General features: G+C 48.4%; 1 protein-coding gene and 1 long non-coding RNA gene across 7 annotated transcripts; one reads left to right on the forward strand and one right to left on the reverse strand.

Moving 5' to 3' along the window:
• Positions 1-2,159: 2,159 nt before the first annotated feature.
• Positions 2,160-3,887, reverse strand: LOC131834501 (uncharacterized). The gene is made up of 2 exons (XR_009354919.1): positions 3,830-3,887; positions 2,160-2,601 (listed from the first exon to the last, which is right to left on the reverse strand). It is a non-coding gene; the product is annotated as an uncharacterized LOC131834501 (long non-coding RNA).
• Positions 3,478-25,674, forward strand: CFAP300 (cilia and flagella associated protein 300). Of its 6 annotated transcripts, XR_009354911.1 has the most exons (10): positions 3,478-3,693; positions 4,262-4,343; positions 10,661-10,736; positions 14,257-14,556; positions 15,063-15,104; positions 15,640-15,806; positions 18,834-19,006; positions 19,780-20,076; positions 23,717-23,783; positions 25,002-25,056. XR_009354911.1 is itself a non-coding variant. In XM_059179148.1 (9 exons), exons 1-9 carry the CDS (start codon positions 3,584-3,586, stop codon positions 25,128-25,130), a joined length of 1,146 nt encoding a protein of 381 aa, XP_059035131.1. In that variant the 5' UTR covers positions 3,480-3,583; the 3' UTR covers positions 25,131-25,674. The 6 variants fall into 6 exon arrangements, 5 of the variants coding, with proteins under 5 accessions (XP_059035131.1, XP_059035136.1, XP_059035142.1 ...); XM_059179148.1 differs by lacking the exon at positions 19,780-20,076 and having other exon boundaries at positions 3,480-3,693; positions 25,002-25,674; XM_059179153.1 differs by lacking the exon at positions 19,780-20,076 and having other exon boundaries at positions 3,480-3,693; positions 14,281-14,556; positions 25,002-25,674.
• Positions 25,675-25,928: the final 254 nt, after the last annotated feature.

The following is a 25,928-nucleotide window of genomic DNA, read 5'->3' on the forward strand; positions in this document are numbered from 1 at the left end:
GAGGCCGGCTGCGTTTTATTACTACGGTATCACCACCGTGGTCATCACATCATCCCAGGGTTATTATCCTGCCACCTACCGGTCCTCCAGGTACTGGTCAGCTCCCAGGTGGTCGAGCGAGATCATGACACCATGAAGTGGGAGTGTTTCAGCCCAAATCTGGAATAAGGGCAAAGCTAGGTCTAGAAAGCATATGAATGCCATCTTATTTTTTTAAAGATTTTATTCATTTGAGAGAGAGAGAGAGAGCGAGCATGAGCGGGGGGAGGGGCAGAGGGAGAAGCAGGCTCCCGCCGAGCAGGGAGCCGGACTCCGGGCTCAATCCCAGGACCCTGAGATCATGACCTGAGCTGAAGGACATGTAACTGACTGAGCCACCCAGGTGCCCTGCATATGTGGAATTTAAGAAACAAAACAAACGAGCAAAGGGAGAAGAGATAGCAAGGCAAACCAAGAAACAGACTGAACTACAGAGAACACGCTGCTGGTGACAGACGGAAGGGCGCGGGGGATGCAGGAGGGCACCTGTGCTGAGTGATATATGGACGTGAAACTAACATTACACTGTATGTTAACTAATCAGAATTTAAATAAAAACTTTAAAGAGAATTTGTAGTATTTCCGAAAATGGATATAAAAGGTAAGAGATCGGAACAGAAGGACCAACTGAAGATCCACTTAAGGAGTGTTCACAGCGCCAAAGCCCCTCTTTACCAAGCACGGTGGTAAAGCACGGTGGGCACTTGCCATGTTTATTCTCACCCGGAGAAGCCTGATGCTTTACTCTCTAGAGACGTCTCTGAGGGGAGGATGCCAAGGATGCCAACCCTAATCCTAACCCTAACCTCAACCCTGACCCTAAAACTTCACGTACCACTAACCCCTCACATAACCAGTAACCCCTAACCCTAACCTTAAACTTACCCTCTGGAGAGGTCTCTGTAGTGCAGGCCAAAAGACCTCTACCCTCACCCTGCTCTAACTCTAATCCTAACCCATGCTCTAGTCCTAATCGGAACCCTAATCCTGGGGGAAACAACAGATTTGGGACCTATGTACAACAGAATATTACTCAGTCATAAAAACAGAAGGAGGGGCGCCTGCGTGGCTCAGTGGGTTAAGCCTCTGCCTTTGGCTCAGGTCATGAACTCAGGGTCCTGGGATCGAGCCCCACATCGGGCTCTCTGCTCAGCAGAGCAGAAAGCCTGCTTCCGCCTGCCTCCCACTTCCTGCCTCTCTGCCTACTTGTGATCTCTCGCTCTCTGTCAAATAAATAAATAAAGTCTTAAAAAAAATAAAAATAAAAAATAAAAACAGAAGGAAACTTACAAAAATATATGTAGAGCTAGGTCAACTGGGTAGCCATATGGGGGAAAAAATGAGCTTTAAAAAATATTTTGAGATGGATCATAGACATAAATGTGAAACTATTGCCATAATTCTGTGTAGGCAAAAAAAAAATTGTACGAAAAGAAGAATTATTTGTACTTTATTAAAATTTGAATTTGTGAGTATCAAAGTGATAAGCTGTAGACAAAAGTGAAAATATTTGAGGAGTGCCTGGCTGGTTCGGTTGGTGGAACACGCCACTCTCGATCTTGAGGTCATGCAAGCCCCACACTGGGCTTAGAGCTTGCTTAAAAAAAATATTTGCAACGCATCTAGTTGGCAATGGACTTACATCCAGACAAAACATTTTCTAAAGATAAATTTTAAAAATATGGACAATGCTTCATGGACAAAACACTTAAATAAGTATATCATTAAAGAAAATATTCAAATGGCCAATATGTCTATTAAAAAAATTGTTCCACAAGAACTATCAAGGAAACCCAAATTCAAAATCACAACGAGAAACAGAACCTCAGCAAAGAGCCTAAAATTTTTAAAAACTAATGCTATGTGTTAGCAAGAATGTAGAACAACTGGAAATTTGATGTCAGCTGGTTGGAGTGTAAATTCATCTCCTTTAGAAAATGTTTTAGCAGCATACAGTACAGCGAGACCTACTTAGACCCTATGACCAAGCTCTTCCAATGTTGTATATATTTCCAAAAGGAATAAGGGTGAGTTCATTGAAAAAAAAACAAAAAACAAAAACCAGGCCCCAAAATGTTCATATCTGCTTTCAAAATAGTTTCACACTGTAAACCCAAAAGTGTCATCGGTGGGCCTCCCCATTTAATGGGCAGTAATCAGTAACAGAAAATAACGCACATCTTCAACTTACAGTAGGATTCCATCTCTACAAGCCCATTATAAACTGGAAATGTCAGGAGTCAGAAACGCATTTGCTGCATGTGGCCTACTGAACATCACAGCTCAGGGCCTTGCCGTCTACGCCCAGCGGCCGAGTATCTCGCACAGACACACACTGTCTGGACAGTGACAGGGCGGAGCGGCAGGACGCGCGGACACTGGCGGTGAGCTTAGGGGCCCTTCGCCCTCGTGATCGCGTGGCTGACGGAGCTGATGGGACGGCACCACCCCAGGAGAGACCGACACTGAGAATTCCACCCGCCGAGTTCCTACTGAATCAGTATTGCCTTCACACCCTCACAACGTCGAGAATTTCAGTCGAACCATCGTATCCAGACACCGCTGTTAGACGAACAACAAAAAAAAGTTAATTTTCAGTAGAAACTACTAGGTATGTGTTTCAGGCGCCTGTGGCTCAGCTGGTAGTCTCATGGTTCTGAGTTCAAGCTGTAGGCTGGGTGTAACGATTACTTAAAAATAAAAATTTTTTTTAAAAATAAACAAGATAAATAAGCGTGTACTTTTATCAACCAGCACTCCCTACTGCAGTGTATATGGAAAAGTCTTTTAGCCTTCAGATGTAAATCGAAAAGAACAAAAGCCAAATGGTAAAAGAGAATAGTTTTCCAACTAGTCATACAGACTTATGTCTTCCAAAGTAACCCTAATTAACTCAAAATCATGTCTTCAGAAATGTCTGAGTCATGCAACTGAACCAGAAAACTGGGATCGCAGGCTTCGGGTTAGGAAATCAACCTATGCTGAGTAATTCTGATTAGGAGTCCATTTCAGCAAGAAGGCACCTGCACCCCTCTCTCCCAGGGCCGCTGCGCCCCGAGCAGGAGCAGGGGCCTGAGCGCTGGGGTGCAGGATGCCCCGGGAAAGGGGGAGCGGAGGTCTAACCTTCTCCGCCTGGCCCCGCCCCCGCGGCGAGCCCGGCCTCCTCCGCGTGGCCCCGCCCCCGCCGTCAGCAGTACCTCTTCCGTGTGGCCCCGCCCCCCCGGCGTCGCGCCAGCTGGGAGGCTCGGCTCCTCAGCCTGGCCCCACCTCCATCTCCCCCCCCCCGCCCCCGCCCGCACCACGTTCCCGGCCTCCTCCGTGCGGCCCCGCCCCCACCGCGAACCTGGCCCCCTGCGCCGGAGTCCCGTGGCCCCGCCCCCACCCTCCCATGCCTCCACCCCCTCCCTCCCCCACGCACTCCCCGCCGCGAGCTCGACATCCCCGCCCAGAGGATCCGCGTGGCCCCGCCCCCTGCCGCACGAGGCGACGCCTGGCCTCCGCGTCTCCTTGGAAACGGGCCCCACTTCCGCTAGCGAGGGGGGCGATGGCTGCCGGGGAGCCGGGGGACTTGGGCGGCTACTACTTCAGATTCCTGCCTCAGAAAACCTTCCAGTGTCTGAGCACCCCGGAGACCACCAGCCGGCTCCGCCAGTGGTGAGAGGCCGAGGGCAGGGCTGGGCGAGCCCCTGTGCCCGGCGGCGGGGTCCGAACCGCGGGCAGCGCCGTCTCCGCGGGGATGGGGGCAGCGGGACGTGCCGGGAGCGCGCCTCGCCCACGGCCCCGCGCTGACCTGTCTCCACCCCGACACCCCTCCGCTCCCTCTCGGGGTCCGGCCGCGCGCTGGCCCTGGCCTGTTCCCGCCCCCTCCCGCCCCGCGCCCGCGCTGGCCCCTCCCCCAGGCTGATCCCGCCCCTTCCCGCTCCCGCCCTTCCCTTCGCACCGCCACACGCGGATCCCGCCCCTCTCGCTCCGCGCTGAGCCCTCCCATCCCACCCCCTCCCACCCCCATCCCTCAGCTCCGGCTCCCTCCCGGCCGCGTGCTGGCCCCCCGCATCCTCCCGCCTCCTCCAGCTCCGCGCCCACGCTGACCTGCCCCAAGCCCTTGCTGGCCCCTCCCCCAGGCCGACCCCGCCCCACGTGGGTAGTCCCCGCCCCCTATGACCACGCCCCTAGCTGCCCCCTCCCACCGCCCTGCCCGCGCTGACAGCCCCCTCCCCCGCAGGTCCATGCTGGGCAGAGTGGCGGCGCAGGCGTTCGGCTTCGACCAGACGTTCCAGGCGTACCGCAAGGATGACTTCGTCATGGTTGGTTTGAGGGTAGGGAGCCCTGGGCGGCCGGGCCCTGGCTGGACACGGGGGAGCTCCCCGCGGGGGTACTCCCCGCCCCCCAGGCAGGCGGGCAGAGGTGACCGCGTGGGGAAGGGGAGCTGCCCGACCGCAGGAGTTCGGGGGCCGTCGTTAGACCCGCAGGCACACGGGACAGGGTGCTCCGTTCGCGCTGCATTGGGGGCTGCGGGGGCTGCGGTGCGCTGTGGGGGGGCTGCGGGTGCGCGCACAGCGGGGCACCGACAGCAGGTAGTCTCCCTCGCGCGTGCGCGTGGGGAGCAGGGGGGGCGCCTGCGGTCCACCTTGGCCGGGTGAGGGCCGCAGAGCGAGCAGGGGTGCTTGTCCGGCAGGTGCGGGATCCAGGTGTCCGTGGGGGCGGTCCTCCTCCCACCCGCGGCGGGGGCTGCTGCTCCCTGCGGTCCCTCCAGGTGTCCAGGCCCCTCTGCTCTTTGCACAGGATTGGTCACGGGGCAGAAGGACCACCCTGCCCAGTGTAATCTCTTTCCAAATAAGGGCAGCCTCGTGGGTTCCTGGGTGGCTCAATGGGTTAAGCCTCTACCTTTGGCTCAGGTCATGATCTCAGGGTCCTGGGATCGAGGCCCACATCAGGCTCCCTGCTGGGCGCGCACTCTCTCTCTGCCTGCCTTTCTGCCTACTTGTGATATGTCTGTCAAATAAATGAATTTTTTAAAAAAATCTTAAAAAAAAAAAAAGTACAGCCTTGTTTTGAGGCTCCAGCGAGGACAGAGATGGGGGTTGGGGACGGGTGCTTCTCAACCCTTGATACAGGGTAAGATGGTCAAACCTCTTTCCCTTTCCTGAAGATACTATTTTAACAGTAAGATAACACAATTTTGTTGTGACCACGTGACATTTCTCAGGTTATCATCCTTAGGTTTTTCATTCATACCAGCACTGGCTTTCACATTGATAGAGATTTTTAAAATCAGGACTGTAATTCACTGAGTTCAAGTGCTACAGAAATTTCCTTATGAATCATCTATTCAATAAACGTTTGTCGAATGCTTAACTAGTTCCCTGCCGGAGGATGTTGAGAAGACAGAGCCCTGGTCCCAACTTGCAAGGCACTGAAGCTGGAAATTTGAAAAATTCTCTGCAACACAGTAAAATACTTGCTACAGTGGAGGATACAAGGTGCCTTCCACACAGAAGCATCACCTAATGGAGGGGCATTGGCGTCAGGAAAAACTTCATGGAGGAAGGCATAAAATAAATTAGAGTTGTTCAACAGACACAGAATTCTTCAACAGATTCAAAATTTATCCATAAAGTACAACAGATTTTCATAATACCAGGCTATTTTTTTCTAAATTTCAAAATCTTCACATTTATTTATAAATATCCCCATATTTCAGTTCAAAGAAATGTACCTAGAGAAACATTATTTTTACTCACATCACTGAATTGGTGGCGGGGGAGCATAGTAGCTCAGACTGTGTGGCCCGGGACGGAATCCGCCCTGAAGCCCATGAACCCTCGGGCCTCCTTGCTGGCCAGGAAGGCCTTTCGAAGGAACTCAGAGGGATCTAGCAGTATGTCCCATAGTCCTGTGCTTCTGAACATTTTCTAAGATAGACACCTTTGTTTTCTGAGAGTTCCTAAAGCTGTATAAGCTTAGGGCCAGAGGAAGCCCAGATCCTCCCCTGATTTGGCCTCTGGCTGGCTGTTCAGATCCCACCACTGCCACAGCCTAGCTCTGTGACACCAGGCACGTCCCTTTACCACCCAATCTTCTGTTTGCTGTTCTGAAAAATGATCCCAGTGCTCGGCACATAAATACTTTTGAGTATGAAAATAATGCTGAGTATCTGATGGTTTATAAAGAACATTAAAGGAGATTGGGGCACCTGGCTGGGTCAGGCGGTAGGACGCGCTTGATATCAGGGTTGTGAGTTCAAGCCCCATGCTGGGTGTAGAGAGGACTTAAAAAATCAAATGTGAAAAAAAAAAGAAAAAAGATTAGAGGAAGTAATATATTCAGCAAAATGCTTGGCTCATAATAAGTAATAATATTTGTTTACTACCTTACAAAGTGTTTTTACTTTTTTTTTTTTTTTAAGCTTTTATTTGAGAGAGAGGGTGAGTGCATAAGCACAGCAGAGGGGAGGGGCAGAAGGAGAGGCAGAGGCAGACTCCCTGCTGAACAGGGAGCCCACAGCACTGGACTCCATCCCAGGACCATATCACAGGACCACAGGATCGTGACCTGAGCCGAAGGCAGACATCTAACCGATAGAGCCCCCCAGGTGCCCCACAAAGTGTTTCAGAAGTGACTCATGGGTGCCAGATTGAGTTTCAGCACTTCTTAGACATTTGTCACTAATCTTTACAACAGTCTAGTAAATTTGGGGTTTTGACCCCCATTTTTTAGCTTAGAAAACGCAGGCTCAAAATGGTTGAATAATCGGTGCAGGAATGCCTGGCAAGTGGTAAGACCGAGGGGCCTCGCGACACAAGCTTCCGTGTCATTTCTACTACAGACGCTCGTAACTGAACAAAGGGTATCGCTTAAACCTAGAGTTCCAGATTTAAAGTGTTCCCTTTCAATTTTAAAAACAAATTTATGGGGACACCTGGGTGCCTCAGTGGGTGAAGCCTCTGCCTTTGGCTCAGGTCATGATCTCAGGGTCCTGGGATCGAGGCCTGCATCAGGGCTCTCTGCTCAGCAGGGAGCCTGCTTCCCCCTCCCCCTCTGCCTGCCTCTCTGCCTACTTATGATCTCTGTCAAATAAATGAATAAAATCTTTAAAAAAACAAATTTAGGTTCCCAAAGTTCATTTGTGAGAGAATAAAGAGCTGGAAGGAAGGAAGGAACCATTCCCTCCACTAGCGTTTCCGTGGTCTCTGGATCTATATGGAGGAAAAAGACCCCATGCAAGAGAGGGAAGCGGTCCAGGCTGACGCTGAGAGCGAGAAGGCAGGTGGCCCGTGGCCTGTGGCCCAGGCCAGGATGCAGACTCCCTGGTGGCACAAAAGAGAAGGCCATCTTGGTTTTGGTTTGGTTTGGTTTGGTTTCCACGGAGGCACTCAGAGGAGGGTTTACAAAAGACAAGCTCCTCGAGTTGGGCCCTGAAAGACAGGTAGGAGTTTGTTAGATGGACGATGTGGGGGATAACAGGAGATGGGCAGGAGGGCACGCTAGATGACCTATGCGGCGCGGAGGGGCGTGGCTTTATCTGGCTGACACGGGGTTGCCTCGAGGTTTTCCGGAAGCCGGTCACACTCACAATCCTGCCGGCACCTAGGCAGAGCTGTGGAGGGTAGCTTGTTAGGACAGAGTCTGGCAGCAGTGAGGCCAGCCTGGCAACTTCTCCCGAATACAGTAGAGCATGACAGCAGCACGCGGATGGCCAGGAGAGAGGCTTCGGAGGAAGACAGTATTCAAGGACTCAGGATATTGAGGATAAGGTGGGGGAGGGGCGATTGCAGAGGATGAACACGTTTCTTTTTTTTTTTTTAATTTTATTTATTTATTTATTTATTTTTAAAAAAGATTTTATTTATTTATTTGACAGAGAGAGAGATCACAAGTAGGCAGAGAGGCAGGCAGACAGAGAGGGGATGCAGGCCCCCTGCTGAGCAGAGAGCTCGATATGGGACTCGATCCCAGGAACCTGGGATCATGACCTGAGCTGAAGGCAGGGGCTTAACCCACTGAGCCACCCAGGCACCCCGGATGAACACGTTTCTGATTGAGCTGACTGGGGTGGTAGATGATGCCATTAAAGCCGCAGAAAATGCAAAAGAATAAACAAACTGAGTTCAGTTTCAGGCATTCTTATCTTGAAATGCACGGAAGCGGCAATACCCTGGATTGTTGAATCCAAGATCCTGCTTTGAGTCTCGAGAGCGAGGTCCAGGCTGGGTATATGGTGTGGTGTTCTCCCCGTGGGATGAAGGGTGGGGAGGGGCTCTTCCACATAAAGCAGGGAAGCGAGTCAGACAGCTTTCTCAAGGTCTGCTCACACTTAATGGCCTTGTGCCACAGGGGCTAGGAGGGCAGGCTTCGAGCTAAGCGTAGTGCTGTCCCAAATAAAACTGGATTCCTTAAAGATGAAGAGAATGGATGTTGGCTGAGAAGCCAGCAATCTGCGGGACAGATAACAAAGTCAAGATTCTACTTCCATCTCGTATGGGTGGCATATGATAGATGTACATTGAAAAATCTATGTTATATAAAAGAATCTATTAATTTAGAAATCCTTTTCCCACTGTCACATCTTATGAAACAAGTTTATTCTAATCTCTACATGCACTTGGCCGTCAGTGTCTTTATTACCAGTGTGACTTGTTTGGGCATCATCTACTGTATTTCCAGAGCACAGCAGCCTCCTTGAAGTTGAGGTAGTCCCATCTAATGCCTCCCTGGAAATTCTGTAACAAACCGAAGATGTCATTTACATATATTAGGGCAGGGCTTTTTGGTGTTTTTTGTTTTATTCTTTAAGTGCATAATTAGCCCCAACAACATAACAGCTATCATGTTGCTTTATTTGAGGGGCCTTTAGATAAAGACTCACCTGCCTTGCTTTGGGTCATTTCACTACAGCTCCCTTAGACTGCTTCCATTACAATAGCCTGTAAAATTCAGTTTTAAGTTGATACTAAAAAGATGGAGTTGATATTCTTTCCCCCAGGAATAATTACTAAATCTGAATTAAATTTCCCTTTTACTGATTTTTCCAGAAGACGTCTAAAAAAACATTCAAAACCAGTATTAATTGAGCTTAATTCCAGGTTATGTTTCTTTTCAAAATGTATATTACACAAATTAAGTTAATTGTACAAATGCTCTTTAGCTTGTAAGGATTTATAAAGTTATAAGACATCTTGCTTTTTTTTTGCTGAGAAGTAGTTTTGGGGAAAAGTTATTTTTTTGTAAATGGCCATATATGATACCTGTGAAGTGTTTACCTTTATCCCTCCACCGCTGCAAGGTCCACACCGTTGAAAGAGGAATTTCTGCCTTGTGCGATGTCGGCGTTCACACTGATGTCATTCATCTTCACGCTGCACACTTGGTCCTCGTCACTGTTCCCTTTCTCGTTAAATAACATTCATTCTGCCTGGAAATGACATTCATGAAAAAACTGCCAGGTCATCTGTGGTTCCTCCTCCTCTCTTTGCCCCGCCCTCCTGTACAGTCACTAAGTCCACTCCCTTCTCCACCTCCCTACCCCCTTCTGTCCTCTTGACTCACAGAACATCAGACCTTCGTGGGTCTCAGCAGTACCTTCCCTCTGCACTGTTGTCCTCGTAGCCCTTCGGGTCATTCTCCACACTGCTGCCAGAATGAGCTGTGAAAAACAGGACAAGTCAAGCTGTCCTTGCTTAAATCTCTGTAGTGTCTTCCTGCTGCATTAAATCAAAATACTCACCCATTTAAATCTGCATTACATTAAGATTGAAATTTGTGACTAGACCTACAAGGTCAATGGTTTAAAAACCAGGAAACAAAGACTCCTGAAAGTTGAGCACTCAGGTTTCCTGACTTGGTTCCAGCATGACACTAAAAAGACTCTTTCTTAAAGGGGAGAAATTAGCAAGTTTAAAGTTTGTGAGAAAGGAAGGGACATCCCATTAGAGGAAAGTAGAGAGGCTCAGTGTGACTCGGAGTCAGAAGCAGGGATGGTCTAATGAGGTTAGAAGGTCAAAGCTTCTGTGTGTCCCTTGGGTAGAATTCAGTTGCTGATGACTTTTAGATCTAGCTGTAGTGGGGGGGGGGGGGTGGCGATTCCTAAATTACCTGGGAAACAAAATTGAAGATTGAAGAAATATACATAACCTCCTGCTTTTCACTGGAAATCGTTAGTTTCTATTTATTAAGTCCCAAAGATACCCGTACTTGGACATACAGTGGTGTTCATACTTGAAGGTAACAACCTGAAGTGAACAAAACTTCATTTCTTTTTTTTTTCTTTTTAAGATTTTATTTATTTATTTAACAGAGAGAGATCACAAGTAGGCAGAGAGGCAGGCAGAGAGAGAGAGAGGAGGAAGCAGGCTCCCTGCCGAGCAGAAAGCCTGATGCGGGACTCGATCCTGGGACGCGAGATCATGACCTGAGCCGAAGGCAGCGGCTTAACCCACTGAGCCACCCAGGTGCCCCCTAAACTTCATTTCTTTATAAAAGAAATATTAGACATTTTATCCATTTAAAATTGTCCTCCCCAATTTGACTTAAATGAGATTTTATTATAGTTATTTTAGAAGTTAATTCTTGCTACTGTTCATAATAAATTATCTAACTGGCTTCCCTCAAATTTGTCTTTCAGGCTTTCTTCAAAGACCCAGATGTTATACCCAATTTGAAGTTACTTTCAGATTCTTCTGGACAGTGGATCACATTAGGTAAATAAAAGTTACTGTCATCTTTTCAGATGACTGTTTTATTATTGTGACACAGTTTTGCTCATTTTTGCATTTGCTCAGTTTTGCATTTCATTATCTGCATCCACACTGCAAGTAATGACTGGCTGGTTTGCTCACATCAGGGTCTCCAGGGAGCCCTTGCTCCTGTCCTGGCCCAACACACAAGTCTCATTCTCTCTTGCATTCGCTGGGGAAGTAGTTCTTGCGCCTTCTGTGGACTCTGAGAGATGCAGGGAACGGTAAGGGGAACTCTGGAAACTGGCCACCATGGACAGACCAGTGTAGTAGTTCACCAGCAAGAGGACAAGGGCATCACGGAAGATTCTACTGATGTGAGGGTGCCACCGCCCCGTCTTTGGGGACCAAGGAAGCAGCTGCCACGAATCATTCCTAAAATAATACATAAAGCCACAGAAGAGAGTCTTAAGTTCTCACAAAGAGAACTTTATATACGTAAGAATTTCATAGTACCTTGAAACATAGCTAGAGATCTTTAAAGAAAATCACCCAGGGGTGCCTGGGTGGCTGGTCGGTTGAACGTCCAACTCTAGATTTGGGCTCAGGTCACAATCTCCGGGTCCAGGGATCGGGCCCTGCGTCATCGTCATCATCACATTACCCAAACACTTAGTAACATTCAAATCTCTTAAATAGCTCTCAGACCAGAGTTAATAGAAAAGGCTATTCTAAAAACAAAAACATGAACAGTATATTTCAAATTTTAGATTGAGGTATTTTAACAATAGAACAAATTGTTCTCCTCCTTTTAGAAGGAAAGTCTGGTTAGTAATGTCGCTCTGTGCTCAAGAAAAACGTAAGTGGATTTTAAATGAGGTGGGTTGTTTTGGTAAATTCGTATATTGCATGTTCATGGAATTCTAGTATTACACAAAAATTACTTACAGTATTAGTCAAGACCAAGATGACCAATAGTTCATGATGTTAGAATTCGTGGGTCACATTTTACTGCTTTTGGCTAAAGACCACTGCAAAATTTATAAAGGAAAAAGCTGGTACAGTGTGGTCTTAAGAGTATTACACAGTTAAACTGTCTGAGCAGATGTACCCACCAGTTCAGAATCTTCAGAAGGGAATCATCAGAGGCACATGTCACAGTGCTTATAAAACATGTTTGGCGTAACTTCAGTCAATTCCTTTATAAAATAAGCTTCGTTTAGAAAAAAGTCAACCTTCCTCTGTGTTGGTAGACCCTTCACAGAGCAGTGAGACAGTGCCGACTTTGGTCCTGGGGTTTAGCAAAGGCCCTGCGACAGAGCGCTTCTGAAATTCCACATGCGCACGGCAGAACCAATTAGAGGGCCTCCGGCAAGTGGCCGGGGACGCAGCGAGCGTTCCGAGTCCGAGGCAGAAGTCTCCAGGCGTTTGCAAAGGACCGTCTGGACCTTCTGCCAGCTTCTCTTTGTCTGAATTGTTGACCGTCTTCCCTCTTTTTCCTCTGCGGGCCTTTAGAAGCAAAATAAACACCTTTTCAACATGAGACAGCAGACATTCTTCTAGTGGGCGAACCGCTTTGGAGAGTGTCCCTGCCGGCTCTGGTGCCTGGCCTGCTGCTGCTGGGGCCGCTGTGTCCCCTCCGCCAGCGGCCATGGCTACGGCCCTCTGCTCATGGACACACTGAGCCCTTTGCTGGCTGACACACAACGGATGCGTCCTCTGTGCTGGGTGAAGGGCATTGCGGACATTCCCTCCTTTAATTCCCAAAACAAGTCCGAGAGGCGTTATTGTTATTATAAATCCCTGTTTCACAAACAAAGGGTCAGATTTGGGAGCTCAGTCATTGGTACCGTCTTAAGGCTGGCTGGGCTCAGCAGAGCTGAGAGTCAGATCCAGGTCCCAGACTTCCAGACCCTGACCTCTGCGCTCTCCTGCCTCTGCCATTTCAGGTTTGAGACAAGCACTGTCAGAAAAGCAAAAAATAAATAGGAAACCCCCTGTATATGTTAATGCTGGTATCAAGGAGGAAAAATATGTTCTTCACTTCGTGTGTGAGCCTAGCAGTGCAGTACGGATCTTGCAAACACTGCAGACGGAAGTTTACTGTATTCCTGCGTGACCGATAGCATGTGCTATGGACTGAATTACGTCTCCTCCAAATTCTTGTGTTAAGCTCTAACCCCCAGTGTTATAGTATTTGGAGATGAGGCCTTTGGAAGATGATTATTTGAAAGTGTGCAGTGGTGATCAGTTGGGCGGCTTCGAATGCCTCCCAGCCCAGATCTATGATGGGAAGCTTGATCCCAGTGAGGTGTCGAGCAGGAATGAAGACCTCGTATCAGAAACAGGGGAAAGATAGCCCATGGAATGGCAGAGACCTTGGCTGGATGATGATGTGGTGTTTTGCAGAAGGTAGAACTTGGAAGTGATAAAATTGTGTGTTTAGCTGAGAGCTCTAAACCAGGTGGTGTGGGAGCTGCCTGGTTCTTCTTGGATGTTTATAATAAAGCAAGAAAGGAAAAAGATGGGTTGAAAAAGGAATTGTTAATGAGTAACCAGAGCTTGAAGATTTGGAATATCCTCAGCCTTTTCATAGTGTTAAAAAAGAGAGCAAGAGAGAGGGATTCGTCTGGAGAGAACAGAGGCCCCTGGACAACTGTGTGACGCGGAGAGAGTGCACGTAACTGGGGCTCACCCAGCCCCTCCAGCAGAAGCCTGGGATCGGGCGGGGGTGGTGCCCGCAAAGACGCTGCCAGTGTGAGGGACGGGACAGACCATAGATCCTACAGGACCAGACCAGGGAGCCACTTGGCTGCAGACGCGGCTGTTCTTCAGGAGCACAGAAGGGCTGAGAGACAGCTCAGGTCCTCAGGGCCAGCCCCAGTGTCAGGAACACGCGGAGGGGGACACCTCAGAGGCTGAGCCACCGTCCCCAGCAGGTCAGGAGGGCAGAGCATTGAACCAAAGGGGAGTATTCTTGGGGCTTAAAAGCGTCAGGAAATTTCCCTTGCCAGGTTTCAGGCTTGCTTGGGACCATCACCCCCTTTTTTTCTGCTTCTCTTCTTTGGAATGGACGTGTCTGTTCCTTGTCTCCGCATCGTATTTTGGAAACATGTAACTTGTCTGGTTTCGCAGGTTCCTAGCTGCAGCGGAATTTTGCTCTGGGATGACCGACCGTCCAGTCTCGCCCATATGTGATTGAGGGGATCTGTAGGGGAGACTTTGGACTCTGGACTTTAGGCTTGGTGCTAGGGTGAGGTGAGACTTTGGGGGCTGTTAGGATAAGTGTGTTTTGCATGTGAGAAACACATGAGTTGGCGGGGGGGGGGGGGGATGCAGAGTGCTGTGGACTGAATTGTATCCCTTCAAAATTCAGTTGATGAAGCTCAGACCCCACCCAAAGCCCCCATCTCAAAATACCGTTGCGCTCGGGGGTTAGGACTACAATGTGTTTTTGGAGGGATATAATTCAGTCCATAGCAAATGCTGTTTCTATGCTTCTGATCAAGTGGTTTAAATTTAATGACATTTCTCGCCATCCAAGCCCTCCTGCCACTTGCCCCATCAGAGCTAGGGCATGTTTATGAACATGGCCTGTTGCCCAATGTCAGCCTCTCCTCCGCTGGCCACCAGCCCGTCTCTGAAGACTGGATCCACGCGCTCCTGCTCAGACACAGTTCCTGTCTCCAGACACCCATCGTGCCTCCCATAAGCCCGGCTCAGGACCGGAGCGAGGCAGCAGGTCCTGGCCGGACTCCGGGGGGACAGCCGAGGAGGAAGTGGGTTACTCGCCAGCGCTACTCTTCTCAAGCTCAGGCTCCTCCTTGCGACAGAGATGAAGCACGTGAGTCAGGGAAAGGACAGACGGAGGGCTCCCCCACCAGGGTATGCTGTTATAGGGAGCACCTGCAAAGAACACCACCACCCCTTTACAGCTGAGGGAGTGTGCATTCGCACATGAAAGACAGAAATTGGGGCGCCCGGGTGGCTGAGTGGGTTAAAGCCTCTGCCTTCAGCTCGGGTCAAGATCCCAAGGTCCTGGGATCGAGCCCCGCATCAGGCCCTCTGCTCAGCAGGGGGCTGGCTTCCCTTCCTGCCTCTCTGCTGCGATCTCTGTCTGTCAAATAAATAAATAAAATCTTCAAAAAAAAAAAAAAATTGAGTGATTCACTGAGACGATTATAAAAATATTAATTTTAATCTCTGTGTCTTTCTGTAATTTAGAAGAACCTCTAGTAATGGAAAATCCGTTCCTAAAGGACACATTCAGGAAATCGGCTTGGGGTGGGGAAGGTGGAGTGCGGAGAACTACAGCTGCAAGAGGAAAATAACACAGCCCTGTGGTTGCAGGTTCCTCCTGTTCCAGCCTTGTGGTGACTCCGTCAGGACCTGGTCTGAAGCTTACCTTGATTGGGAAAAGCTACTTTTCATAATACACGCTGTAAATGAGGTCACAAGGGAGAAATTTTTAAATGAAGAGAAAAAATTTCCAGACCTCCTCGGGACTTTAGAAACACCCATTACTTTAATTAAAGTTTTTGTAATGTGAATTATAAGGCATTGAACATAATACAAATGCAAAATCATTTCACAAAGTGGTTCCTATGCTTTTATAGGTACTTTTGACATATGGATTAAAAGTGATGTAAGAACACCTACTCAAAACATGTATCTCATGTTCAAGTGTTTTCTAATTTACACATCCTACATGTAGACCTGAAATATTGAAATTTTGTTACAGACTTTTAATGATTAATCAAAATGAACAAACTGCAAAATTAGAACTTAATAAAATCCTAAACTTTTAAATATATCAGGATATATGTCATATTTGGCTACTTAGAATTTCTGCATGGTGGTACTTATTTTGGGAATAATTGCAAATACTAAACAAATTTTTATATCTTTATAAAATAATATTTTTCAGGAACTGAAGTGAAAAAAATTGAAGCTATAAATGTTCCTTGTACACAGCTTTCCATGTCATTTTTTAACCGGTTGTATAATGAAAATATTGTACGAGACAGTGGACATATTGTTAAATGTTTGGATTCTTTTTGTGATCCCTTTCCTGTTTCTGATGAGTTACGAAAAGTAAGTATAGATTTTTAAAATTTCACTAATGGAATTTTATTTCAGGAAATGCTTAATGTCAGAAACTTTTGCCTGCCTGAAATACATAATCTCTTAACAATAATGATCAGTAAGTCATTCATGGGACTTTTCTATCGACTTAATTATATGTATATTTCAGTTTCAACCAGACGCTACTGACCTTTATGTGTACAGGCCAGAGATGATGCTGGACACCATACAGGGTGCAGGACGGCCCCCACGGTGACTTCTCAGACCCGACATGTCAGTGGTGCTGAGGTCAAGAGATCCCCCTACTCAATATGGGGCTCCTAACCTATCACGTGAATGTATAAAAACATCCCTGTAATACAAATCCTTTGATCCCACTGGTGAGATCAAAAAGCCATTTGATTAACTCATTTCTGTTTTAGTGAGAGGTGTACTGAACTTGAATTAGAAGACCTAGATTATTTACCTAATTCCTGAGTTATTATTCATCAGATAGTAGTAACATTAGGCAAATCAATCAATATCTAGAGCAGGAAGATCTTATCTGCACCACACAGTGATTAAAATGCCCAGGCAGGGGAGATAGGGCTTCTGGGTGGTGCAGTGGATTAGGCTAGTGGGTTAGTCTGACTCTTGGTGCCGCTCAGGTGGTGGTCCCAGGGCTGCGAGATCGAGTCCCACGTCACGCCTCATGCTCAGTGCAGTCTCAAGATTCTCCCTCTGCCTCTCCCCCCCAACAATGAATAAGTCTTTTTAAAAAATGCCCATTTGGAGCGCCTGGCTGGCTCAGTGAGAAGAGCCTGTGACTCTTGATCTCAAGCTTATGAGTTTGAGCCCCACGTTGGGCATACAGATTACCTAAATTTTTAAAAAACAAAAACAAAACAACTGCCCATTCTATCTTCTTTCTGAAATTATTGAGATAATAAGTTGAGAGAGCATTTAAATGCACTTTTTTTAAAGTGAAATGTTAAGATGAAACGTATTATTGTCATCATTGTTTTAATTTGAAGAAAGACTACAAAGTGGTTAAAAATTAGGGCTTCTTTTTTTTTTTAAGATTTTGTTTATTGTTTTTTTTTTGTTTTTTTTTTAAAGATTTTATTTATTTATTTGTCAGAGAGAGAGAGCAAGAACGAGCACAGGCAGAGAGGCAGGCAGAGTCAGAGGGAGAAGCAGGCTCCCTGTGGAGCAAGGAGCCCGATGCGGGACTCGATCCCAGGACGCTGGGATCATGACCTGAGCCGAAGGCAGCTGCTTAACCAACTGAGCCACCCAGGCGTCCCTAAGATTTTGTTTATTTGACAGAGATCAGAAGTAGGCAGAGAGGCAGGCAGAGAGAGGGTGGGGAAGCAGGCTCCCCGCTGAGCAGAGAGCCCCATGCAGGGCTGGATCCCAGGACCCTGAGATCATGACCTGAGCAGCAGGCAGAGGCTTAACACACTGAGCCACCCAGGCCCCCAGGGATTTTTTGTTTTTTTGTTTGTTTAATAAACCAGCCTCTGCTGTTGGTTTCTCCTCTTCCTACCACGGCCTGGGATGTGCCTCTTGGTGGGGTCGCATGTCTGGTCTGGCTCTGTTCCTTGGGGCCCCATGGGTGTCTGCTCCTGGGGCTCTGCCAGAGCACGCGCCCCTCGGAGTCCAGGCGCCCGCCCCCTGCTCTGGGGAGCCTTGAGGCCACGGCCTCTCCCAGCACCGCGCATCTGTCTTCGGCCTCTCTGGAAGCAGCCCCGTACGCAGGCCGCGCCAGACTCCTGCTCTCCTGAGTGACACCTCTCTCTGCGGCTGCCCAGTTTCTTGCTGCTCAGCAGCCACGGGGGAGGGTGTGACCCGGCTGCGCCCTGGCTGAAGAACCCGAACGCAGGCCTCCAGCTTAGGTTGAGCCTGACAGCCACAGCGCCCGTGTCCCCTCGCCGAACAACCACGTGCTTCCCCGCAGGGCATTGGGGGGGCACAGCCTGACTCGTTCAGCACCGCCCACCTACCCTCTGAGCCCCCTGCAGCTGCTGGCTGTGTGCATGGGGAGGGGGAGAGCAGCCAGCACGGGCACTGCTGTCCCCTGGGTCCCCAGAGTCCTCACACTCCTGTATCTTAATATTGCACGGCCCCATTGGTTCAGTGAGGAGAGCGCTCCCTAAGGAGTGTGTGGCTTCGTCATTCCTGAGAGCTCTGTCACTTGGGTTAAGCCAGATGTTTGGGTAGCTGAGAGCGAGGGTGCCTGGGAGCCCACGGGGGGACCTGTCTTCTTGCAGTGGAGATGGGCTTCCGCAAACTCATGGTAAGTCACCTGTTCATGGACAGCACCACGGTCTTGATTGTTTTTTTTAAACGCCTCTTGCCTGGCGGCCTTGTGATGCGTATTCATCAGAGACCTGGGTGTAGACGATTCGATGGAAGAAACGTATGGTGTGTTGCCCACTCATCCCTCGTTTGTAGCTGCCAGGTCAACAAACGAGTCAGTTGTGTCACGCCCTGCGGTACAAGGACATCACCCCCATCTCACCCAGTCCCACTGTTTGCTGAAGGAGCTGGCCGGGTCTCCCGAGAGCAGGAGTGGGTGTAGACTGGTGGTTGCAGGAAGCAGAAGCGTGAGTGGGCTGGGGAGGCCAGGCACACGCTCCGGGGGGATTAGGATGCCACCACTGGGGTGGCCTCCAGGTTGAAGTGAAGGCTGTTGACCTTACAGGACGGAGAGGCTTGTCCGCTTACTTAGGGCTCCGTGACTGCCCAGAAGTTTGCTGGCATGTCCACGCTAGCAGCGCAGTAGCACAGGGACTAGGGACAGAAATGAGTACGAAGGTGCAGAGGGAAGGAGAACGCTTAGATCTCGTTTTACTCCTTCCACTGAGCCTCAGGACGTCCGGGGAGACGGAGGGAGGGCGGGAGCCGGTCTCCCAGGTCACTCCTTTCAGTGGTTCCGATCACTGCTTAAAATAGGCCTAAGATTATCTGTAATGAGTAAATTGGGACTTCTGAAAACCAGACTTAGAACCTCAGATCATGTTTCGTGAAGATGAATTTTATCATCATCTGTAGGTGCTGCTCGTGGAAGACTCTGAGAAGTATGGCATATTCAGCCAACCCGACAGAGAGGAGTTTCTGTTCTGTCTTTTCAAACATCTCTGCCTGGGCGGAGCCCTTTGCCAGTATGAGGACGTGCTTCCCCCGTATCTGCAGACCACCAAGCTTCTCTACAAAGATCTTGTGAGGTAACGTGGCCAGAGCGCAGCAGGCACATCGTGGGTGGCGGGCTCGCCTGCGTCTGCTGGGGTCCCATTAGCTCCTGACTGTGTGAGCACGGCGCCCCGGGGCCCTCCCACACCCACCCACCTGTCCCTGCATCCCCGGCAGACCGGCCACCACACGGCACCTGCCCCCGGGCCTGTGTGGGGCTCCCTCGGCAGCTGCCGGGCTGATGCTCACCGGTTACCGTGGTTCCCAGGAGGGGGAAGGATTCCCGTCTGGCCACAGTGTCAGTCCAAATCCCGGTCCATTTGTCTTGCTGGGGAGCTTTTTTCTTTTTGAAGATCAGACTGGGGTAAAAACTTTATAAATCATTTGCTTTTACTTTCATTGGGTTGGGTTTTCAGTGATGCAGACCCTGCTTCACCTTCACAGGCTAAAGCAATAGGAACAGTGAACGCAAAGTGTCCCGGGTTTAGTTACGAAATTGTATTTTCCTAGGAAATCAGCAAAATTAGCTTCTCATCGGACTCTTGACTGTTGCTTATAATCACCCCGGTTCTCACTTTTGACTTCCGCATGCCTGATGACTGCGGGGCAAACTGCATGATTTTGTTGTCTTGCTTCGTGGTTTTGATACGATTTTAAAAGCAGAAAATTTTTTTCTTTAATTTATCTCTGATTTTTGTGAAAAAGTGACTGTATTCATACATAAAGATGGCAAAAAAAGCTGTTTGAAACAGAATTCAGAAAAACATACATACTTCCATCCAGAATATTCTGTCCTTGTCATTTGCAGCTCATGAAAACATCCAAGCTGGCTTCTGGCACCGCCTTGTAGCGTGCCTCGTGCTGCACACGCGCACACACGCCCGCACGCACCCTGCTGCCTCCGCAGCGAGCTCGGCTCCACTGGCCACACGAACTGAGGAATTCCTCACCGCCCTGCGCCGTGGTGGAGGGGATTCTGCTGGGGGTGTTTGAAATAGAAGTAACTGCAGACCAACGGCCTTGAGAAAGCGACATTTTCCCCAGCATCCACTTCCCTGGATTCTCACCCATGACTCACTCCTACACTCCTTGGTGCTAAGAACATGTAAGGCTCTGGGGGGGACAGCACTTGTCAAATTAGGAGTAGAAATACAGAGCATCTTACGGAAAGAAGAGGAATCGGGTCCACAGAATCATTTTAGCAGGCAACGGGCAGGTGTTAATTTTGTGCACGGAGCCAGGCTCCAGAGAGACACGAGGAGCATCAGACAGTCCTTGGCCTTAAGGAGATTATTAGAAACTAACATATCATAAAAGAATTGTTTAAAATATTTTATAGGTAAAATGTTATGAGATCAAGTGTTCAGTTTTGTGTAGGCAGATCTTTGAAGCTCTTGATACTGCAATAAATGCCCCAGAAGTGCGAAAGGGGAGATTGTCAGAGGGGCTGTGAGCAACTGGGGAGTCTGGACGGGATGGAGCCCACGAGGCTGGTGCAGAGAAGGACAACCTGTCCCCATCCTGGCTTCCCGGGCATCATGTCCCGAGTCACATTTACAGCATTGCTCTTACTAGAGAACCAATAACTATTTCTCTTGACCCGAGTTTAAACATGCTTATGAGTTTTGTTGCTGAATGAGGAGGAGATGTGGAATTGTCTTCCCAAAGCAACTTTGGTAGAAAGTTTAGATTAGAATAAATATTGGCTGAAGATGGTAAGATGGTGGAGGTGCCAACGCCAGGCAGCTGGGTGGACTAGGCGGTCACAGTCCCTTCAGAGCTCTGCGAGTTTGCTTACCCCTCACACCGCCTGTGGCCTTTCTCACTTGCGTTGTGCTGACTCGGGTCAGGTGGCTTGTCATTTGGTTAAGGGCATGGGTCACTACCTGTCTTACCGAGGGACATGGCAACTCCAGGTGCTGTCGGTAATTTCAGAATCCTGAGCCACATGTACAAACAGGTTGTTTGTACCAAAGACAGACTCGTCTTCTCCTGCTCCTTCCCTTGACCTTTGGGGGTTTTCACATTTTTTGGAGACTGTCTGCTGTCTTTCTAACTGTAGGCACAGTAGTGGCTGTACCTCATCTCCCCTGTCCCGGCAGAGAAACGCCACCACCAGTTCCCTCCAGAAAAGCCCGTCCAGCCGCACGTCTGTAGCGCCGCAGGTGCACCACAGGGCTGGGCGCTAGCGGTCTCTGGCTCACACGGGAGGCTCAAAACATTCTCAAGATAGTTTTTCCCTTCTCCGTTATTACATGGCCTATAAAATAACACTTGTTAAATGTCCTGGGAAATGCCTTCTCTTCAAGGATTATGGTTCTTCTAAATAGTAAGAACCATTTCGTTAGAGAGCGGATGACCAGTTGTTTCCTTCCATTTCCGAAAGGTCGACGCAGAAGGACTTGCGTGGTTACTAGTGCTGCTTTTCCCTGTTCGGCTTCCAGTATTAAGTACATGCTCTAGTCAGAGCTTTCGGAGAGGCTTTCTAAACTGTTGATCTGCCCCAGAGGGGACATGGCAGGGTTTGAACGGAGGGGCTTGGACGGTGGCTTCCGACAGTGACGACGCGGAGGAGTTCTTGTTCCCCCAACTGAGCAGCTCCAAGCCTGGTCTGCAACATGTGCGGTCAGCATGGGATCCGGCCTCGGAAATGAGCGTCACTGATTTTAAGAAACCGCACATTATTTTATTTCTAAACCATTAGTATAAACACACTTTTAAACAGAACTCTAGGGAAATAATGTTCTCGAACCCTTGAAAGCTTGCTGGCCTCGGGGGAGGGGCTGAGGCCCACAGCGGGGGAGGGGCTGCTGCGGGCCTTGGGACGGGAGGGGGGGGGGTGCCTGGAGCTCGGGTGGGTGTCGCCCCTTCCTCTTCTAGTTGGCGGGGCGATATGGGCAGGTGATGCCCTACTTGAGCTGTAAAAAAATAAATTATTTTAGTTCTACTTTAAAGTAAGAGTAATACAGGATCAGAGGTAATAAAATGGAATAACCGTTTATTTCTGTTAAGAACCAACTTCTAATAACGTTCAAATCGTAGATTCTTTTTTGTAAGTAACAGTTATGGTGTGTGTTGGTATGTTTGAGTGATTGTTAAATACTAAATTTTCTTCTAAGTTTATTTGATAAGCATGAACTTTTCTAAGGGATTGTTCGGGGCTTTTTGGGTAATAGTTTTAAACTGAGCTGATTTACATACAGTAAAGTGGACAAACCCTAGTGTACCTACAGCGTAGTGAATTTTTATATGTCTCTGCCCCTATAACCACCTGCAGGTCAAGACTTAAAATCAGTTATGACTGTAGCTGTGTTGTGTTTTGATTCAAGTGTTATGTAGCTGTGTGCACTATCAGTGTTTTGTACGTACTGGTTACAGCCGTCCCTGTGTAAACACAGAATCTGGAGTGTAATCTTCGGTTTTTAAGCAGTCTGTGTTAAGCATTTGAGAAATAAAAGAAAATGACGTTGGGGCGCTGGGGCGGCTCAGTCTCTGGAGCATAGAACTGTCCATCTCAAGTGTCCGGATCAGTCACGAGTTGAAGCCCCGTGTCGGGCTCTGCGCTGGGCATGGAGCCTGATTTAAAAAAGAGAGGGACTTCAATCCATGTCATAGAGACACAAGGAAATCCATTCCACGATTCCTGGGTTTAAATTGGAATGGAATGTTTTCAAGATAAAAACTGCCTAGAACTCTGAACCCAGAATTGAGTGGAGTCTGGCCACCAGTAGGGGCACAAGCTGACTCACATGCACACTCAGGCTCCACACCGCTCCCCTTCCTTCTCCTTACCTCTCCCTCCCCGTTACTCTTCATGTGTATGGAAGGAGAAGCCGTACTTGGCCTCTAAAGTGAAAAAGACAGATGTCTTCTGTTAAGTGTCACTTACACGTGACCCACGTGAGGCCATGTGTCAGCGAGTGCAGGGAAAAGAGTGCATGCCGTGTCACCTGACTGTGCTTCCAGAAATTAATGCCTTAAATACCTTGCTTAACTTCTCTGGTTCTGTCATCTATAAACTTGATAGAATAGAGCCAACCCAGCCCCCCGAGCTGTGTGACCTTCCCACGAAGTCCAGCACGTAAGGGCGTTCAGCAGATTGTGAAGTGTCACAAAGATCATGCATCTGAGTCTCTCTCTGTGGCTCATCCCCCGTGTCCCAGCGCGGCCCCCACCACGCATGCCACTGGCGGTCTTTCCTGGGGAGACTGAGAGAAAACGACTGTCATGTGATGGTGCATAATCCGTATCTAACAGTGTCTCCATCCCGCTCAGTTCTCGGGGAATCCTCACGGGAATGGTGGCTTGCCCACGCCACATGGGAGAACAGTGATGTCCAGGGGCTGGTGCCGCCCAGTGTGCAACGGTCACTCGGGGGCCGAACTGCCACGTGCACCGAGGTGGTTAGACCCAGAGTGCACCTGCCCCGTGTAGCTGTCTACACTCCAATCCCGCTCCTACCAGCTCCTCGTTTTCCAGAAACTGTCTCTGGCCTGGGAGACCTATTGTCATCAGAGCGCAACGCCTACAACCGTCCAGGTCCATTTGCTGCCATTCGGCTGGGTGACCTTGCCGTGTCCTTGGATGAAGCCGCAGACGCTGTCTGTTTCAAACCCGTCTGCGTGGACATTATCTGTTTGTTATATATGAATAAGAGCACCTGAGTACTAACGCAGACCAGTATTTTAAGTGTCTCGTGCCAGTGCTTGCTGTTTTTAAAATGTACCCTTTTCCCCCTATTTTAGTGTTCGGAAGAATCCTCAGACCAAGAAAATACAAATTACTTCTTCCGTCTTTAAAGTCACGGCATATGTAAGTGTGGAGGGGGGGCTCGCAGGTGATCGGTTTAGTGCTTGTTATTCAAAGGGCTGTTTCAGCTGCCAAGAGCACAGCCCCTTCAAGGTTACCCTGGGAGAGAAGACGAGGGTCGTTAGTGCTTTGTTAAAAGTGAAGGTTGATGAGGTACGCTTTCTGCGGAGAGTCACCCGGACTTCTCCCCTCCTTTCTGTTGTCTGCGGCTGATAACTGCCCTCCCGCGTTCACCACCCATGTCTGCGAGTGGGACAGAGTCGAACACCGTTCTCTAGGTGCCAAGCCGCAGTGCAGATGGCAAGCAAGTAAGAAGGCCCTAAATGCTTGAAGTCTAGGGCCCTGCAAAGATTATTTGCATCTTTGAAGCAGTTTCTAAGTTCCGTTCCTTTATTCAATCACTTAACAGATATTACTGACCATCTATTGGGTATCAGCTACCGTGTTGGGCTAGGGCACTTTTTGTTGATAAACAAGAGAAATGTAATTGCTTCCCTCATAGTAGGGAAGGACCATATTCTGAAGGAAAGCAAAGATAGAAGAACATTGCAAAATAGAAATTTTTGCAATAGTGACACTTTAAAATCACTCTTACAAAAGATAAGATTTCCTTTTGGGCTATAAAATCCTTAAGGTCAAGAATTATGTGTGTGGTACAGTAAGTATGTACAGTAAACTGTTCTGTCAACAGATATTTAAAAATAGCAATTCTTTAAAAAGATTTTATTTATTTATTTGACAGACAGAGATCACAAGTAGGCAGAGAGGCAGGCAGAGAAAGAGGAGGAAGCAGGCTCTCTGTGGAGCAGGACCCTGGGATCATGGCCTGAGCCGAAGGCAGAGGCTTTAATCCACTAAGCCACCCAGGCACCCCAAAATAGCAATTTTTTAAAAAAGATTTTATTTATTTATTTGACAGAGAGAGTACAAGCATGGGGAGTAGCAGGGAGAGGGTAAAGCAGGCTCCCCACTGAGCAGGGAGCCTGATGCGGGGCATGATCCCAGGACCTCGGGATCATGACCCAAACAGAAGGCAGATGCTTAACAGACCGAGCTGCCCAGGTGCCCCTAAAATAGCAATTATTTAATAAATTACTGTCAAAGATTTGATATATGTTTCCTGACATTTTAACAGAAAATATAGAATAGTCAAATATGTTGACTATTACTTAAATGTCATCACAGACTAAGTCATCTATAATGTAGCTTTATCTCTTTCAGGACTCCGCTGGCGTGTGCTACCCTTCGACCAAGAGTCATGAGCAGACCTTCTCTTACTTTATTGTGGATCCGATCAAGCGTCATGTTCATGTTTTATACCACTCTTACGGTGTGGGGGACATGTCCTAGCACTGTTCTTTCAGAGTCTCTATTTTGATACTGTTTTATATACCAATTTTTAATTTTAATGCCCATTTATAGGTAAACATTTCCTTTACAAGTTAATTCCAGTAAAATACAGAGAACCTGCTTGGAGCAGAGGGAACGAATACCAAGGTACCTTCCTGTATGTATATCTGGAGCTGTAACGTAAGGACTGAATTCTGTCCCGAACACAGTCGACACTAGTACAGTCGTGGAATTTTTACAGAAAGTTAAAAAAAACTAAAAATCTAGTTCATATTTGTTGCATTAAGATTCATGTAAGGTCTCAATTTTCCATGTGTTTTGTTTTAGAAGCCAGTTAGTTGTGGGTTGAAATTGTGGCGGGAAACCTGAGATCTCTCTATTGATCATTAATATGAACGGTTCACTTTTTAAATCTGAGTTCATTTCCTTACACTTCTTTATTGCATAGAGATTTACATCTCTAGGGCTGTGAAGTGCCTCACAATTCCTTTCTTCATTTGTCCCACTTAAGATCCTCAATAAAAAAGTAATGTTGTGAAAGTCATTACCAACTCTGCTGCCACATAACAAAGCTGCATCTGGCCACCCCCACCCCTCCCGCATGGCTCGGAGAGGAGCCGCCCACTCAGGGAGAGGCGTCCTGATGGTATCGGGTTGCAGACGGGTGGAGAGCAGGTGCCTCACATTGCATTCTCCTGGGCGCTCTTAGGTCCGTAGGAGGAACATGTGAAGGGAAAGAACGACGAGCGGCGTCTGGCCGCCTCAGTCCTTGGAGCAGGCTCTCGGTCTCGGGGCCAC

The sequence above is a fragment of the Mustela lutreola genome, chromosome 1, assembly GCF_030435805.1.
Source record: "Mustela lutreola isolate mMusLut2 chromosome 1, mMusLut2.pri, whole genome shotgun sequence".
NCBI lineage: Eukaryota > Metazoa > Chordata > Mammalia > Carnivora > Mustelidae > Mustela > Mustela lutreola.